The 19,105-nt window shown below is 28.6% G+C and overlaps 1 protein-coding gene across 6 annotated transcripts in view; it reads left to right on the top strand.

Moving 5' to 3' along the window:
* The window catches only part of LOC142318975 (facilitated trehalose transporter Tret1-like), a 230,986-nt gene extending 213,998 nt beyond the window's left edge, over positions 1 to 16,988 (top strand). For 5 of the 6 annotated variants that reach the window (XM_075355712.1, XM_075355713.1, XM_075355710.1 and 2 more), the window contains exons 6-8: positions 7,131 to 7,378; positions 7,803 to 8,111; positions 16,292 to 16,987. In XM_075355712.1, the coding sequence (XP_075211827.1) occupies positions 7,131 to 7,378; positions 7,803 to 8,111; positions 16,292 to 16,612 (878 nt within the window). In that variant the 3' untranslated portion in view covers positions 16,613 to 16,987. Of the gene's footprint in view, positions 1 to 7,130; positions 7,379 to 7,802; positions 8,112 to 16,291 lie in introns of all 6 variants that reach the window. The other variant, XM_075355709.1, reaches the window with a different exon arrangement.
* The last annotated feature ends 2,117 nt before the right edge of the window (positions 16,989 to 19,105 follow it).

Below are 19,105 nucleotides of genomic sequence, written 5' to 3'. Positions count from 1 at the left end.
AGGCCTTTGAAATGTGGAAATATGAAATTATTATTTGAATCAAATAATAATTTTTGGCATTTGCCACAACAAATTGGGCATTTGTCAACATATCTTGGGTCTTTCCTATCTTGTGACTGGGTCTTTACAAACAAATCATAGAAATTAAAATAATAAACACAAAACTCTATAATAAAAATATAATTCAGGACTAGTGACTACAGTCAGCAAGTGTACAATTTTTTTTTTTTAAATTTAAAAATTGTTTCAAAACTAGGCATAGTACCCTATAAAATAATACTCTATGATATTATTAATTAAAGAATATGGATAATAAACTAGCAGTCTTATTTTAAAATTTACAATACCAAAAATATTTGAAAATAAGTTTTACTGAAACATAACCAGAGAGCTTACCTCTTTGGTAAGGTAAAGCGTAACCTTTTTGAATTATAGTTTTTATTCAAATTGAAAAATTTAGCACATCAACGGGAATGTAACACTATACTTAGGAAACTAAGAATGGTTAGAACGGTTATTAGAATGTTTTTTTTCTAAAATGTAAAATTTTAGTTTTTTTGTAATTAATAAAAGACTCTACTACTAATAAAAAAATATATTTTCCATAAGTCTCAAATGCATCTAACTTTTATCAGTCAAACCGTTAAATCCTTATAATTGTCAATTGCAATAGTATCATCACAGATAAAATTAAATTCCTTTTTGTTTTTCTGGGCAAGTCATTTACTTATGCATAAAAGACTAAGTCATTTACTTAAGTAGATGAATTATGAGACATGAAATTTTTATTTTTGCCATGATAAAAAAAATTATTAGAAATCTTTAAACTTCTCTTTTTTTTCTACTCATTAGGTAAGAATGAAATCATCCCTAACACAATATATCCATTATAATTTAGTTTATCTTTAATATATGTCATGATGAACGACCTAATCTTTTGTTAAGATCATAGAAAATACCAATAATGCTGCAACTTATCAAGAGCATCCAACACTTTTTTTATTAAATTAGAAATATCCAGTTTAGAATACTGATTTTTATAAAAACATTAAAGTAGGAAAAACACATTATTCATCTTAAAGGGTAAATGTAAACAATCTTTTCAAACAACTTATACACCACTAATAAAGCAACCAGTCTATAATTATTTGTGTATTATTTAGATCCTCTTTTAAAGAGGGTTTAATTTGTGAGTAAACTAATTTGGAAGAGAAAATACGTTTTCAGAGGGATTATTAAATAATTTTTAGAAAGATGTCAACAGCTTTAACTAGGCTAACCATATTTTTTTGGGTCCAACCCAGGACATATTTTTGAAATTTCTTAAAAGTCTTAACAGTTTACTGGAACATTATACTTTATTTATTCAGTTGCATTTTTCACTAGACATGACTTTTTTCAGAAATAGTTTGTTTGTTTTAATTACATCATAAAATTAACAAGAAAGTTCTGAATTAATTTTAACATTTAGCAGATGTTTAACAGTAGATACAGAAAGGGGTAGAAAGTCTACCTACCCCTTTCTGCAGAACAAATGATCCCCGTAATTGAAAAACCTCTCAACTGGAGCAGATGTTCCAGGTAAAGACATCACAAACTCAAACATTTTAGAAATATTGCAACATGAAATATCAGTCTTTTGAAACACCTTAAAAATTGCTTTCCACTTCTCTTCAATAGTATCTGGTACTTTTTCAGAACATGAACCACAACTTACCCTTTAGTTTTGAATTACCTGGTTCAACAATGTACATTCATCAAATAGGTCATCAATATTTATGGAATCTTTTATAATTTCATTAACAACTTCTGCACTCTCTTCTAAATCAGACCAGGCAACTTCAGTTCATTAATTTATCTACTGAAACTTACTAACTTTATCAAAACTGGTTTTCCACAATTCTAAGTATTGGATACTAGAATTATAAAAATTGTTTACAGTTGAGAAGAATTTTTGTTCCTGAACATCATTATTTTCTTTTCATCAAAGAGTGCATAGCAATTCTTTGACAGAAAATGATAAAAGTTTGTGGGTTTTTCTTTCCAGAAGTTGACAAATTAACTCAGAATATGTCTGAAATGCTACTGCTGCTGTGATAGAATTAGCTTCCAATTTCAGAACTACATTATTAAATAACTGTAGAGCACAATATAAAAATTTCACAAACAGTTCACTTTCTAGATTTTCAAAGAAATTAAATAATAATTTTGGGCATTTGTCACAAGATGTATGATTTTAGGCCATCAAAAATTGGAAAGAATTATTTCTATTAGAGTTAACAAACTGAGGAACCTTGTGCTGCTATGAGATAATACATTTTTGTAATCCGTTTCCACAAATTCACAGAACTCAAAGTTTCATTACTCTTACTGTGTATATATGAAAATATTTATAAATTTTTATAACAATAACTTCTATGTCCAAGGTTAGAGAATCAAATGCTGTTTGTACTGAATTGTACAATGTGGCCTGAACAACAAATTCCTAAAATAGGTCTATCTAAATCATTTTGAACTTTTCTGAACACACTTTCATTTCCCTTTCTCTTCACACCACCAAAATTACTGTTATCAGCAGTATAACAAACCAATTTTTCTTCAAGTTCATATTTTTTCACACACTGCAAAAGATACTGAGTCAAAATTTGAGCAGTTTCACCTGACACATAAGTTTAACGGATTCTCTCCTCCAGACTGAAATATCTTACACAATTAGAACAAGTTTTACTTCACTTCTATTTGAGCTGTCTGTCGTTACTGTTGCATAATTAATGTTTTTCAAAGAACACAACACATTATCAAATATAAGTGGCAAAATAACACTAACAATAATTGCCTCGGTTTTGGTTCTAGCAGATGAAAATTTTGGGTCATGTTACTTTTTAATCAGTTTAGATGTGCAGTCTGATGTTTTGAAACTGAGTGTGGTCTGCTAGACCACACTGATGTCTAGCAGTGTGGTATGAAAATATACCTTCTTTATCAGCACATTCCAGATCAGTTATTGTTATTCCTATCTTTGGCTTTAAAAAAATCTCTTATGTTTGCTGAAGCAGTAACATTAATAGCACTCCTATGTTTAGCTGTTTTCATGTGGTCTTCAATATCATCCCTTCCTTTGGAAATTTTCCAGTACTTATTGTGCAATAAACTTGTTCACTGATACTGTCATTACACAATTTCAAAAATTTGTATTCCTGTTGCAGGTTAACATTAAACACACATTTTCTTTTGCCCATTGCTAAACCATGAGACAAAAAATGAATAAAGCTAAAATGATCAAAAATGTGTAGACGAGTTACTTCACACACGAAAACAACATAAACACATTGCTCATGTTGTGTTGCCAAATGAATAAGTAAAAAGTTGTGGCGAGACCGATAGCCACACCTCCGTCAGAATCAACATCAGCCCTTACTCCAAGGTTGACTGAGAGATGCACAGCCATAAGAGAATATTTAAAAATGCGATGTCAAACATATAGGTCTAAAATTAAAAAAAATCCTTGCCAGTAATAAAATTCTCAAACCTCGGACATTTTTGCAATCCCAGACAGCACTAAAAACCCAGGACTGTAGGCTAATCCTGAATGTACAGTAAACCTACCTTTAACTCAACTAACAGCAACTACTTCCTACCTTACAGAAATAATATTTATCAGCGATAGAGAATTACATGATCTAAGAAAAATGAAAAGAAATTTATGAATTATTAACACTGAATTGTATGTAATGAATTACTTTATCAAATGAAAAAGTAGCCCCAAATAATCATTTAAGTCATTAAATCTATAAACAATCATTTAAAATATTATTACATTTCAATTTACAATCTTTAAAAGTTTCTTCTTATTTACTAAAGCCTAACTTTGACTTAATCCCTTATCATGCCTCTATAACATTTTTATTAGTTCTTAAGTAGCCTCACAAATTGCCATTCGTCTGGAAGTATGAATAATATTTTTTTTTTTTTAATTTATTAATATTTTATTGTTAAAAAACTTTTTACGGATTTGAAATAACTTGTAATATAATTTTTGGGTCACCAAAATTACCCAATAAAATAAAAAGAAGCTTTATGATCAGATGAACCTGGAGCTGCATTTAATGTTACTTAACCAAGATACAAATAATTAATTATAATATTATGTATAGTTAATGAATTTCACTTAATTCTAACTATGCACACTCAGAAATTGCAAGAAATTCTTTGATGTAAGTTTAGTATCTTAAACATCAATGTTAAAATCAACTTTTTTATTAAATTTTAATTATAGTTTATTATTAAAAAATTAAGTATTATATACCAAATTTAAATTATTTAAATGTCTTGCATACTTTTTTTTTATAATAAGTTTATTTAGTTGGTTTGCAGCAGGTTTAAGCTAACAGTATGAGAACTACAGTTTGGTAGTCTTTCAAAACAAATATACTTCACAACATAACCATGCCTTTTTTACAGAAATTTGCAACATATGACAGTCAGTAATGATACTAATTTAAAGTTTCAATTTCTGTAATTGTTTTTTTTTTACATTACACATATGTATGCTGAGGTGAGGTCAAAAAGCATGTGTGAATTGGATTGTCCATTTAATGCATATAGTTGTATGTTTTTGTATATTTAACTCATATATCTCTTAAGAAATATAATAAACAATATATAGGATATATAAATACATAACAGTAATACGAGACTATTTTTTTCAAGGTCCGATCGTTCGCGAAATAAAAACCCGGGCAAAAATCGGATGAACCTTTACGCATATGTGTTGTGCAAGGTCTCTAGTATGGCCTTCAATCACGCCGCGCCACTTTGTTTAGTTCTGAACACGCAGCTAGCACGTAAACATGTCTACAACAATAGCATCTCCCGCCAAGTGTGAAGCGCGTGCGGTAATTCGATTACTTCAGGCTTAGTGGTGTAATGCAGCTGAAATTCACCGACGAATAAGTAATGTGTACAGTGAAACTTCAATGAGTGACAGCAAAGTGCAACAATGGTGCAGAAACTTTAAAGCAAGACGTACAGATGTTCATGATGCAGGCGGTCAGGGAAGGAAGCGAGTGTCAACCGATAATCTCGTTGAGCGAGTGGATGAGGCGATTCGAGAAAATCGTCGGTTTTCAATTTCTGTATTGAGTGATTCGTTTCCTGAAATTTCAAGGTCAGCACTCTACAACATTGTAAGTGAGAGACTTCAGTACCGCAAACTGTGTGCGAAATGAGTTCCCAAGATGCTATCCGACCATCACAAAACAATGAGAATGGACGCCTCCCTAACGTTTCTCCAGCGTTACCACAATGAAGGAGAAGATTTTTTGAACAAAATTGTCACAGGGGACGAGACACGGGTCCATTTCAAAACTGAAGAAAGAAACGAACAATCCAAACAGTGGATGCATTCTCATTCTCCCAGTAAACCAAAGAAGTTCAAGCGAACCTTCTCCAAGAGAAAGTGTATGGCTACTGTGTTCTGGGACCGGAATGAAGTTCTCTTGGTGGAATTCATGGAACGTGGCACGACCATCACTACAGCCTCATACTGCGTGATGACTCATTCAACGTCTCCGAAGGGCAATTCAGAATAAGCGGAGAGGAATGTTGTCATCAGGTATTTTCTTTCTCCATGACAATGCTCGGCCGCACACTGCAGTTGTAACAAAGAAGCTTTTGCAGCGATTTCACTGGGAAGTGTTTGATCACCCACCATGCAGCCCGGACTTGGCTCCATCTGATTTTCACTTCTTTGCACACATAAAAAAAGCTGGCTAGGAGGACAACATTTTGGCACAGACATCGAGGTACAGACCAGCATAGAAACATGGCTGAAAACACAGGCGGCTCCATTCTATGACGAGGGTATTGGAAAGTTGGTACCACGCTACGAAAAATGTTTAAATCGGTGTGGCGACTGTGTAGAGGAACAGCATAACTATGTAAGTACTTGTTACAAATAAAAACTTTTTATTTTCACTGTGGTTTTAATTTCGTGACCGATTAGACCTTGAAAAGAAAATTAACCCTCGTATTATTGTCCAAATTTGTTTAGATGTGAAACTTTAAACAGCCCAATTACACATAAAATATCTACTTTTAGAAATGGTGACCCCACAAACCACTCAACCCACTCATGTCATCTGAAGGCCATTCAAAAGAACTCAACACAACAGAACACCTACATTTTACCTAAATGAACGTAATAGGGCACTCTGACAAATTTCTGCAAAAAAAAATTCAGAAAAAATATCGCTCAAATTTTTAATTTTTTTGGCTACAAATGTGTCCTTCAGAATAACAAATAAAACAAAACAGTCATACACAGATGATAAAAACAAATTCAATGCCAATGCAAAATTGTAAACTAAAGTGTTCAGATTTCACATGTGATACACTGTCAAAGAAACAAATGTAAAATGAATACATAAAAGTCCTTCACAGCAGCATAGGGTATCATTTCCTAATCATCTCATAGACACAAATCACAAATCAAAAAACACTCACAAGTTTATGTTTATTTGTACAGAAGCACAAAAAGGCCCACATCTTAATACACTTGAACATTATAAAATATATAATATATTAACACACAACAATAATATATTAAACAAATGAACAGACACAATTCAAATCATTTTTGACCACATCCTTAACATCCCAAAAAAAAAATAACAATAGTAACATCAGCCTACGTCATAAAATACCACCACCACTCAATGGGAATAGTCACAAAGACAACTGTAAACATTTTAAAGAAAGTTTTTCTTCAAATATTTTATTTTACAATTTGTTTTTTTTTTTGTCAATACAAAATTTAAATTAATAAAATGTTTTTATTGATTTTACTTTTAAAATGTTTTGATTACTTTTACAGTCTAAATTTTTTTTCAAATATACATTTTTAATTTGCGTTATTATTAAGTATTTCAATAGAAAAAGCAAAGATTTCTTCTTTAATTAAAAGAAATGAATATGAATAAAAAATATACAACTACTTTGTGTGTGTTAACAAACAATCTACAAACTTTGTTTAGTGAACGAAATTTGGTTATTTGTATACAGTTTTTATTTTTAATGTTTGTATGTTACAGTAGTATTAATTTTAGAAAATAATAATTTATTATTTTCAGTGAAAGGAAGGATTGAGGATGCAGAAAAATCATTGCAGTGGTTAAGAGGATGGGTTAAATCATCACAAGTTCAAGCCGAATTATCACATTTAGTGAAAGCAATACAATCAAGCATTTCTCAAGAGCAAAAAGAAGCACCATCATGGGAAGCATTTACAAAACGTTCATTTATTCATCCGTACATCTTAGTATCTATGGCATTTTTTGTTGGTCATTTTTGTGGCATGACTACATTACAAACATTTGCTGTACGTATTATATTGCTCTATATATATATATATATATATATAAATTTAAATTTTATGTTTTAGAAATTCTATAATACTTTTCAATAACCAAATATCAGACACTAATAATAAGTTATCTTCAAGAAGATAAAAACATAAAATTTCTTAATACTGATATTTATGTGGTTGATATACAAGATAATAATGTCTAGATATACAAGAAATAATAATGAAAAATTATTATCTGAATGTTATTTAATTGGCATATTTTTAATGATTAATTTTAAATAATTGAATATGTAATTTTCCAATTACTTTTACATTCAAATCATTAAAAATCAGTAATTTTCTTTAAAAATTCTTAATTATACAAGAATATTTTCCGTCGGTAGTATGTAGAGAGATTGATAAAACAAATTCTAAATTGTATGATTTTTTTCTATAGGTAAGCATATTTGCAGAATTAGGAACTCCTATAGATAAATATGTTGCAACATTATTACTGGGATTGGTACAACTTCTTGGTGCTTTAATGTGTGTAGTTCTAGTACACTGGACAGGCAAACGACCATTAGCACTTATATCAATGACTGGATGTGGAATATGTTTTACAGTAGTTGCTGTTTATGCACAGTGGTTATCACCTCAAACTAATGATGATGCACATTCTTGGGTACCTGTTATATTTTTAGTAATATCAGCATTTATGACACACATGTGTATTCGATTACTTCCATGGATTCTAATTGGAGAGGTAATTCTTTTATTTTTATTTTTTAAATTAGTATCATTTGACTAATATATATTGTTTTAACTCAGTTCTTTCGGTATTTAATTCTTTATTATGTATAAGAAGTTACATTTTAAATTTAGAAAACTACTACTTCCACAAGCATTTCAACATCAATAATTATCAGTTTCTGGTTAGGAAAGAAGTCTAAATTAAATTTTCAAAAGGATTATGTGATTTGAACCTTGATATTTGTTCAGAATGTCTGTTTCAAGAAGTAGGTTTATTAAATTTACCAATAGTTGTTTTATAACAATTAGTTAATTTTTATAAAATTTCCATATGGGCAGATAAATTTTATCTCAGTGATAAACTAGGTAAATTTTTTATTTTAGATAGAAAAAAATTGAAAATAATGGTAATATTATAAACATATTGTTTTTAAGAATAAATATTCATTTCAGTTTCCTGTTTCATTAAGATAATATGGAAAATTTCTATTTTTTCAATGTGAAGTGTCAAGGATAACACTGATAAACATAATTTTTTTTCCTAACATGTGATACATAATTTTAATTTGTTTTTGATGCTGAAAATGAATATGAAGTCACAATCTTTCTATCACCCACCGTTTTTGAAAAAGTTTTAAATTCTAATTAACGGATTTTTTTTCATTTTTCAACATATAGTTAGCATTTTAAGCTCCTATATTGTATTTTGTTAGCTCATTTTTTATTGATTTAACTTTTTTAACATAATTTGTAAGCTATAAATAAACAATACTAGGCGCAAAGAATTAAATAATATCATAGTCATATATTATGACATCATATCTAATACTGAAGAATGAGCCTTCATGGACAACATTAATCATGTCTGTGTCGGTTAAAACATGTAGCTGTAAACAAAGCTATGTTGTTTGTATTAAGCACTGGATTTAGAAATGAATTAATTTTGATCAGTCTTATTGCTGTCTTAAGTTTGCTAACAGTGCAGTGTCATAATACCTAAAAATTGTGTAAATGATGTGGATGCCTTTTGTTATGCATGTGGAGAGTTTACTGTAAAATCAAACAGAAAAAACATTACACCTTTAATTAAAAAAGCATATAATTTGTAATTTCAGTGTAAAATTGGTGATCAGGATAAGAAGTGGGCTCCTCAATGGTTACAAATATCCTTTGATACCAATTGCTTACGGTATTGATTTGAAAGACACATACGATGTGATGAAAGATGTTCTTGAAAAAATAAATTATAAAAAACATAGCTGGAACATATGTGGTGATTTGAAAGTTATAGTTATTTTGTTAGGTATGCAGTTAGGCTACACTAAGTACATGTGTTTTCTTTACGAATGAGACAGCCTAGCTAGGGATAAACATTATGTTACCAAAGAGTGAAATAAACGAGACAACTTAACTCCAAATGGGAAAAATATTATTCATGAGCCCTTAGTTTAACTCAAAAAAAAAAAATATTTTTACCCTGTTTCCATATCAAGCTAGGTCTAATGAAAAATTTTGTAAAAGCAATGAAGAAGGATAGTCCTGGATTTTTATACATCATACAGAAATTTACGAATGTAAGTGAAGGAAAAATTAAAGAAGGAATTATTGTTGGTCCTCAAATAAGAGAGTTGGTCAAAGATGATGTATTTAACTCGATGTTAAATAATGTAGAAAGTACAGCTTGGGCTTCATTTAAAAATGTTTGCAAACATTTTCTTGGCAAACAAAAATCCAACAATTACCACAATATTGTTAATCAACTTCTTACTTCGTACAGAGCTAAGGGATTTTTTCCCCTGACAACCTCGGAGATGTAAGTGATGAACACAGTGAACATTTCCACCAAGACATTTCGGTGATGAAAAAACGCTATAAAGGGAAATGAAATACTAACATGCTAGCTGATTACTATTGAACATTAATTCAGGATGTGCCTGAGACTATTTGTAAAAGAAAAACATCAGCAAAATCATTCTAACACAGGTATGGCCATGCAAAATTATAAATTTTACAGATTTTAACTATATTTTCCCTTATTTTTTTTTTAAGTGTAATTTATTTAAACCTAAGGGTGATAGAAAAATTTTATTTACAGATATGTAATTTATGCAAAAAAGCAATTCAGGAAATGGTATCACACGTAGAGAAACATTAAAATTTTTTTTTTGTATATCAGTGTAATTATACAGAATTTATCCTTTGAGTTTTATGTATGTAACCCCTAAACATTTTGAATTTATTACAAAAATTAATCTTTCCTAATTAATTTGATAAAATATCTGGACATGAAAACAATAACAATTGTTGAAAGAAAATTATTAATTTTTAAGCAAATTAATTCCCCTACTGAGCAAATGGGAAACTGTTTAACATTTTAGCAATTCCCTGCAGAAAGGGCCACATTAACATTTTTATTTTAGACTATCTGTCCCACCTTATTTATGATTGCAACAAACTTAAGGCATATGAGCCTAAAGTGGCAATAGTCAGCGTTTTTTTTTTCATTTTTTCTCTTTGATTATATTCATATAGTTCAGACTGACTTCAGCCAGTCTCTCAATGAATAGCGTGAAGGTTTTATTTATAAAACTGAATTCATTTTTGAAACTTGTTTCCTGCAACTCACTGGATTTGGAGGATCCTGATATGTAGTATATCATTATATTCAGCTCAGTGAAAAGGCATCAGTAAATTACTCCTCACTTTCCTTAATAACTAACTAAAAACTATACCTAGCCTTGCAAATGGCTATGCAATTTTCAGAAGTAACTTTGTCTCCTGTTAGTTGACTATAATTATTGGGTTATGGAATCAAGTAAATTATAAGTAGACAGGTGAATTTTTAATAAGTCCAAGTTATTTTAAAAATAATTCAATTTTTTTTATATGTACCAGAATTAAATCCATTCCAATCTTTCTTTTTGTCAAACAACATTTTTTGGGAAAAATTTCACATCATCAAATATGATTATATAATTCCACTATCGTAAAGTGTGGTAATGAAAATATAATATTAAAAAGGTTATTTGTATTTGTATTATGGGTAAATAATTGCATTCAGTTGTTTGACACAAAGAAAGATACTGCAAGACAGATTTAATCCTTAATCATTAACTTTCATGTTCAGCCCATTATTAACCATCATCATACCACATTAGACAAAATAACACATGATGATGTGGTATTCTGCCTATTAGCAGGAACCTGGCACCACTGTTGTGGCCATGTGCTTCTGTCCTACGATTTTCTTTTTATCTCATTGTAACCTTTACTACTATTTTTGCCATTTATTAACTTCAGCCTCTTCCTTCCCGTATTTTTTCACCTTCAATGGAGCTTTCAAGAATTGTATTTTCCGTAATTTTTCCCCTAATTATATGGCTAATCCAGCTTCCTTTCCTCCTTCTGATAGTTTCCAGTATTGTTCTACCTTCATTTATTCTTCTTAATACTTCTAAGTTACTTACTCTGCCCACCAATTTTATCTTCCAGACCCACAACTCAAAAGCCTCGATATTATCTTTTTCCTCTTTCCCTAGTGTCGGTTTTATCTTTTTATTCCCCCAGTATTGGTAGTTTCACTACAAAAGTATACATTAAACATAGGATTTTACCAATTTCTTCTTCAGGTTCAGATCCATGTTGATGCAGAGTAAGTTTTTCTTTCTAAAAAACATTCCTTTTCCTCGCAATTCTCATCTTAATCTCTTCTTACTCCTCCAGAATTCAGTTGGTATTGCCCTGAGATATCTGTATCTTTTTACTTATTCAATTTTTCATTCTTCTGTTATAGCATCCATAATCTTTCCTCTCATTTGCCTTCATAACTTGTTTCCCTCACATTTATTTTCACCCCATATTCCTTAAAATGATAAAAGCACTGAAAGTGCTTTTATCATTCCTTGTACTATCCAAGGGTCTTTAGTTACAATCAACAGATCATCAGCAAATCTGATACAATTATGTTTCTTCCAACTATGCATATTTCTTTTTAGCCATCCAATATTTCATTCAACATTTTCCTAACATAAAGTGTGAACAGTGTAGTGGATAAAAAGCAGACTTGTCTTACTCCTTGGTCTAATTCTATCCAATTTGTGAGATTCTCATTTATTTTCACATCTGCTTTTGGCTTCATATACAATTCAATCTCCTATCATTCAAATCAAATTTCTTTTCTTTCAGAAACTCAAGTAAATATTCCACTGCACTCTGCCAAATGCCTTTTCCATGTCTATAAAACACAAGCTCAGTCCTCTTTCTTTTTCAAAATATTTCTCCAATCATTCTAATCAATCCTACACTTCTCTTGTTCCTTTTTTTTTCTGAATCCAAACTGTTCTTCCCCAGAATTCTCTTCCATTTTTGTAATCAACCTTCTATTCGTAACTCTCAGAATTATTTTTGCAGCATGTGATATTATGCTGATCGTTCTGTTATTCACATATTTTGATTCATAATCCAGTTAAATCCAATTATCCAGAATAATTAATTTATTCCTTCATCTTCTCACATTTAAAGAGTTCTTTTAGAAGTTCATCTAGTTCTGTTTCTTTCCTGTTTTCTTCATGACTTTAATAATTTTTTATCTCAAAATTGGTGGGCCTTTCTCCTCTTCCATAATTTCTTCTTCCACTGCAGCTTCCTGTGTTTCATGTTTCCTTTTCCCTACATATAGGTCCTCTGTATACTCTTCCCATCCTTGCTTTATCACATTTTCTTTATAAACAGTTTTACCATCTTCTCAATTTCTTTCATTTTATAAGGATTTCTTCTATCCCATGTGGTGTTTTTACCTTCTTAAACAACATGTCGTACTTTTTTTTTTCTAAATCTTCTGTATCTTTACATTCTTCTTTTTGCCACCTTTCCCTAGCTTTATCTTTTTCTCTCTTTAATTTATTATTCAATATTTGATAAATCGCTCCGTTGTATTCTCTTTCTTTAGTTATATATTTTCTTCTATCTTCCATTTTTTGTCATTTCTTGTGTTATCTAAGGTTTCTTTGCCTAGGTGCCTTCACTGAAGCCATTTCTTTTCTCTGCAGCTTCCCTCATAGATGATTTTATACTTGACCACATTTTCTTTGCTGGTTCATTTTCCCTTTTACCTTAAGTACTTGCATTTTACACACTTTTAATCTCCCTATGTCCTCTAGCTTTCTATATTCCATTTCTTCACCTTCATTGCAGTTTAATTCTTTTTAATCTTACTTTCATTCCCATCAGAATTCCATAACAGAATATGATCACTTTATGTCAGCTTCTGGAAGCCCATTCTTAATAGAACAATTAATGCTATTAAGAAGTAAAGCTGATTTGCAGACACATTCACCTCTAGACCAACCCGGTGGGTTTCTTCCTTACCATCTAACCTTGCTTATCCCTACTATATCAATTTCATTTATTTTTATCTCTCTCTTCAAGTTTTTGAATTTACCTGATGACAATGTAGCTGCTTTGTCTTTTCTATGACACTCCTTCTGCTGTTTCCTCTTCCAAACAGAAAGTCATTTTACCTCTGGAATGTTTAACAAAAGAAGACATCAATCTGATGCCTAACTAGGCAAAACTAATACAGGATATTCCATTGCCTTCTGTATTCTAATGCAGTTGACTTCCTACAGAAGTTTCTTCTGCCTTTGTGGACGATTTCTCACCCACGGGGCAATAGAGTGCTCCAAGCTCCTAATACTCAGACACCCTCCAAAAAGGGTGTTCGCACTTTTAGGGCAGAGCTCCTTATCCCAGGAGCTGTTTAGTAACCCACCAGGTTGGTCTTGTGGTGAACTTTTCATCGCAAATCAGCTGATTTCGAAGTTGAGAGTTCTAAGGTTCAAATCCTAGTAAAGTCAGTTACTTTTGTATGAATTTCAATACTAGATCATGGATACTGGTGTTCTTTGGTGGTTGGGTTTCAATTAATCACACATCTCAGGAATGGTTGACCTAAGACTGTACAAGACTACACTTCATTCACATTCATACATATTCCTATTCATCCTCGACGTAATATCTCACGGTGGTTTCAGAGGCTAAACAGAAATAATAGAGTGAGAGAGAGAGAGAGAGAGAGGAGCTGTTAGGTCCTTTCATTCTTTAACTGCTTGTATACACCAACCGACTTTAATACATGCAACTGTTGCCTCCTTCCTTCCCGCGAGGAGGTGAATGTCAGGATTTTTCCTTAATGAAATCTCAGACCTAAATGGCATATTTTAGATTCTCTAGTACTTTTAGAGGTCATTATTAATATGTATAAAATTTTTTTATACTAAGTTTAGAATTTATTAAATTCATTATTTATTATTCAGCATAACTTTGCATTTCGTTTCTTCAAAGGCTATGAAGTTGCTGTACTTTTTGTATCTTTTACTACAACTTTGTTCTGGTCTTCTTTTAGTTCAACAATATCAAGATTATAATCATTGTTGAGTTCATTCTTTTAAATTTTCCTCTTTCAATTATTTAAATGTTAATTTTAAAAATAAATATGACTTTTTTTTATAAAATAAAAAAAACAATAGTACAAACAACTAAACACAAATACTAATCAGGCATAAATTTTATGAAACATTGGTATGTTGGTATGTCTAAAAAGAATTCAATCAAAATTTCCCTTCTGATATTCACTGAATCTCAATTTTAGCTAAACACTTTTAAAATAGCTAGATATACCAACTGTATCACATACTGATAATGAGTTACCAGGAAACAAACTTTAGCACGCATAAGAAATATGTAGATTAATTAATTAAATTTTTAGATTAGAAATTATAAACATAATTACAAAAATCTTTGAAATATCCTAAATTTAGACTCATTATGTGCATTTAAGTAATCATTTTGTTATCCAATTTATGGAACAAGATATTATGGATTTAAGTAGTATGCCAATATAAAATCCAAATTTTTTATACATTTTCCATAAAAATTTATCTTATTCTTTGAATTCTCTGTCCTTCTTGAAATATTAAAGAGTTCTAGTATGAAAAATATTTTCATTATTTTTAACTTTTATTCAGTTTGTTTAAGCAGTTAGAAACTGACAGAGATTCTTTGGTAAAATACAAACTTACAATATAATATATTAGTGAATTTATTTCAGTAATCTCCTTGTTCACTAAACAGTTACAGAAAAAAAGAAGAGAATATTTAAAAATAAAATATTTCTAATTTTTTAATTATATTAATAATTGTAAATAATCCATTTTATTACTTGTAATTTGTAATTAACCTAAATTATTTTCTCATATTGATTATAATGTTGAGTTTACTTATATAAAAAAAAAAACATAAAGAAATATACTGGATAATGTATTTACTGGATTATACAGTACAACAGTGGCCAAAGAAACAAAGCTATACATATGTTTTATATAACATATACATATATAAGTATCAAGTAATATATGTAACAATTAACAATACATGTATCATTAAATTTTACTAATATAAACTACCTAGAATAGAATATTGAGATATGACATAGAGTGTATCTTACCTTAATTTTACTATGAAAGTATTTTGTGAGATACCACATCCTTATTCATGATTGTAATATTTAATTAAACTGGATAATAAAAATTAAAAATACTAAAGTAATGTTAATTGCGTATTAATTTATTATATGAGTGTTCCTATCTCTTGCAGTTATTATAAGACTATCTCCCTCAAAAACTGTCTGATGGTTTATCAAATTGAAATTTTGTTTTATTTATATATGACATTTTTTTTAATATATTTAATTTTATGTCATTGTTATTTTTTAAAATTTCTTAATTTCTGTTAATATTAGAAATATAATGTTTATTGTTTATTAGATGGTCTGCCATATTATGTAAAACTAATTTATTATTTTTGTTTTCTATAATGTTCAAGAAATCTAGTTTCAAAAGATCTGTTTGTTTTTACTATATAAATACCATCACAATCATTACATTTAATTTTATAAATTCCACACAGATTGTTTATTTTATTATTATTTTTGTTTTTTTAATATTTTATTATGCTGGTTGAAATATTTCTTTATTGTAAGTTTATTAATGTTTTAAATGATATTACATTAATACACTTTAACAGTTCAGAGGAATAATATGAATCTTAAAAAGATTCATTTCAGTAAAATATACATTTTAGTTTGCATATTTCAACAAATTTATTCATTAAATTTAATTTATTTGCTGTTTCTAGGTGTATCCACCAGAAGTCAGAGGCATAGCTAGTGGCGCATCAGGTTCAATCGGTTACATATTTGGATTCATAGCAAATAAATCATATTTTAAAATTGTTGATACGGTACACTTAAGCGGTACATTCTTTTTGAATGCTGTGATTAGCTTTTTTGGCGCTTTATATTTATTCTACCAATTACCAGAAACCGAAGGTAAAACTTTAGTCGAAATACAAGATCATTTTGCTGGAGTTAGATTACTAAATAATGAAAAAGGAAAACAAAAAGAGAACTGGGCAGCAGATAATCCAGCTTTAGAGAATACTGAATCGAATTTGTGAAGTGATGATGTTCAATATGTGATAATTATTTTAAGTTTCTATTAAATTTAAATTAATATTTTAAAAATAAAAAGAATCAATTCTCAGTTATTATAATAAAAATTGACGCTATCAAAAACACAAATTAGTATTCTGTTTTAGTATCCGATTAAGTAATTTATTTTTAATTTGATTGTTTATTGAGCATGATAAACTAATCCATTTTTCATTTTAAATTAATCATAAAAGCTTGGTGACAATAATAAGTTAAAGATAACTGATTATTGATCACTTTATATTATTTTCTTTTCATCTTGAAATGTGTTCAAAAACTCGTTAATAATAAATTTTATTTTATTTTTAATACTGATAGAAAACAATTAATTCCTGAACAATATTAGAACTATAATAATTATTCAATTTAAACCAGTATTCATTAATTGTAAAATATAAGGTTTATTGAGGTAATTATAAGCTTAGTTCTTTTACGTCAATTCTTTAAATGACTATTTTAATTCAAATTTGTTTAGTTTGAGTCACAAACAATGTTCTTATAATTTTTATCATATATAACATATATATATATATATATATATTTAATGTAATATAAACTACCAGAACATAGTAAATTACACCTATAATAACATTACAAATGTTTCCAAAAAAGAAAATAGTTCAACCGATTAACAAAATTATAAATAAATATATATTTAATGCAATTATATAATTTAATAACAACTGAAGATGCAGGATCCCATGAAAATCGATTTTGGAATTAATATGGTAAGTTTACTATATTATCTATTTACTGTTTAAGTTTTACTTATCTATTTACTGTGTTTTGATGGTTTATATTTCATTTAATAATAAATTATATTAGCACATTGGTCAATATATTAATGAATTATTTAAATTTTCAAAAAAAAAATATATAGTATATTGCAGCATATAATTCATTTATAAAAATTACTATATCAAATCTTTGAAAAATGATGTTATTTATGGAATAATTATTATAAGTTTTATGTTATAATGTGAATCACTATAGCTGCACTGACCTAATAATTTCATTTTTTTATTATAATTTAATTTCTTTAGTAACCAGTCCTTAAGCTTGAACAAAATTGTAAAAAATTGAATTCTAAAATTTGTTAACTGATTATTTTTAACATTTTAATGGTGAATCTGTCATTTTACTTGTTGAGAAGTTAATTTTCTTTTTTTCTTTCAACCTTCATTTGATCAAATGAACTTATTTTGATGATTTTACTTTTTAAAGAATATTTTCCTGTTAATCAGGTATTAAATTTCTTCTGGATATTTAAATGGAGATCTTTGAAACAAAAAAATGACCACTATTTAAGATGTTTTGAAGATGTTCTTCATTTGTTTCTACATCATAACTTAATACTGGATTGTTATGGATACATTCCTAACCTGATATCATTTTTATACTGTAAAACTTTTCACGTAAAACATCAAAAAATTGATTGAAAAATTAACTTAAATGGGCTCTAAATATAAAAAGTATTAACTATTTAGAAAATCTCTTTTTTATCTATGAGATTTTATAAATTAGAATTTATTACTAATAATTTTTTACAACTTTCTCTCTTAATCTCTTTGTCATTTCTCTGCATTTATTTTCTTATTTTTATATCAAAATGTAGATTTCTCATCTTTTTTTGTTTTTTAAAAACCTCTATTTTCATTTTATTAGCCACTTTCTAGGCCTACACATATTTTAAATAATAAAACTACCAAAATTTTAATAAAAATTAATAATACAGAAGATTATTTCTTTTTTACTTCAGGATGTTTTGTCTTAAGTTTCCCTTTGAGTTTACCAATATTTTTAGCTATCAAGCTGTTTCAAAGATGACCTAATACTTAATATTGCCATCTGATGTGCAAGTTTGTTTTAAACATTTGCTACTGTAAAATTAACTAGCATTATCATAAAGAACAAACAAATTAATGATATTATTAAATCAGGTAGTATTATAATCTTTTTCCATTCCCAATAAAATTTGAGATTTTAACAACCTATAAGTGCCACCTTTTATTTTGTTTCGATAAAAATATATCTTAGTAGTGTGAATATTACATACCATATTAAAATACTAAAATTATAACAAAAAAAAAAAAAAAAATGTTATTTGATTTTCACAAGTTTCTGTTTATAACACATGAGTAAAGTACCGTGTGCTGAAACAGCTGTTGTGATTTTTTAAATAATTTTGTGATAATCAAAAAACAAACATATTTGTTTATTTTCTTTTGTTATGATGGATTTTCATCAACTAACAGCTTCATTCATCAATTACTAAAATTTTACTAATTGGCAATCTATTTCAAACATCAAATGTAAGAAGAAAAGACATTGTAAAATTTTAATGTTATTCTTTAATATATTTTTGTTTAAACAAATTAGTGTTTCAATCCTTTTCCCCTTTTTGAAAAAAAATGTTTAAATAGTACAAACCTTTTTATTTTAATTTACACATCAAATTA

The sequence above is a fragment of the Lycorma delicatula genome, chromosome 2, assembly GCF_047948215.1.
Source record: "Lycorma delicatula isolate Av1 chromosome 2, ASM4794821v1, whole genome shotgun sequence".
In the NCBI taxonomy this organism is placed as follows: domain Eukaryota; kingdom Metazoa; phylum Arthropoda; class Insecta; order Hemiptera; family Fulgoridae; genus Lycorma; species Lycorma delicatula.
The sequence above is the reverse complement of the archived record's forward strand: the minus strand, read 5'-3'. Positions and strand labels throughout refer to the sequence as shown.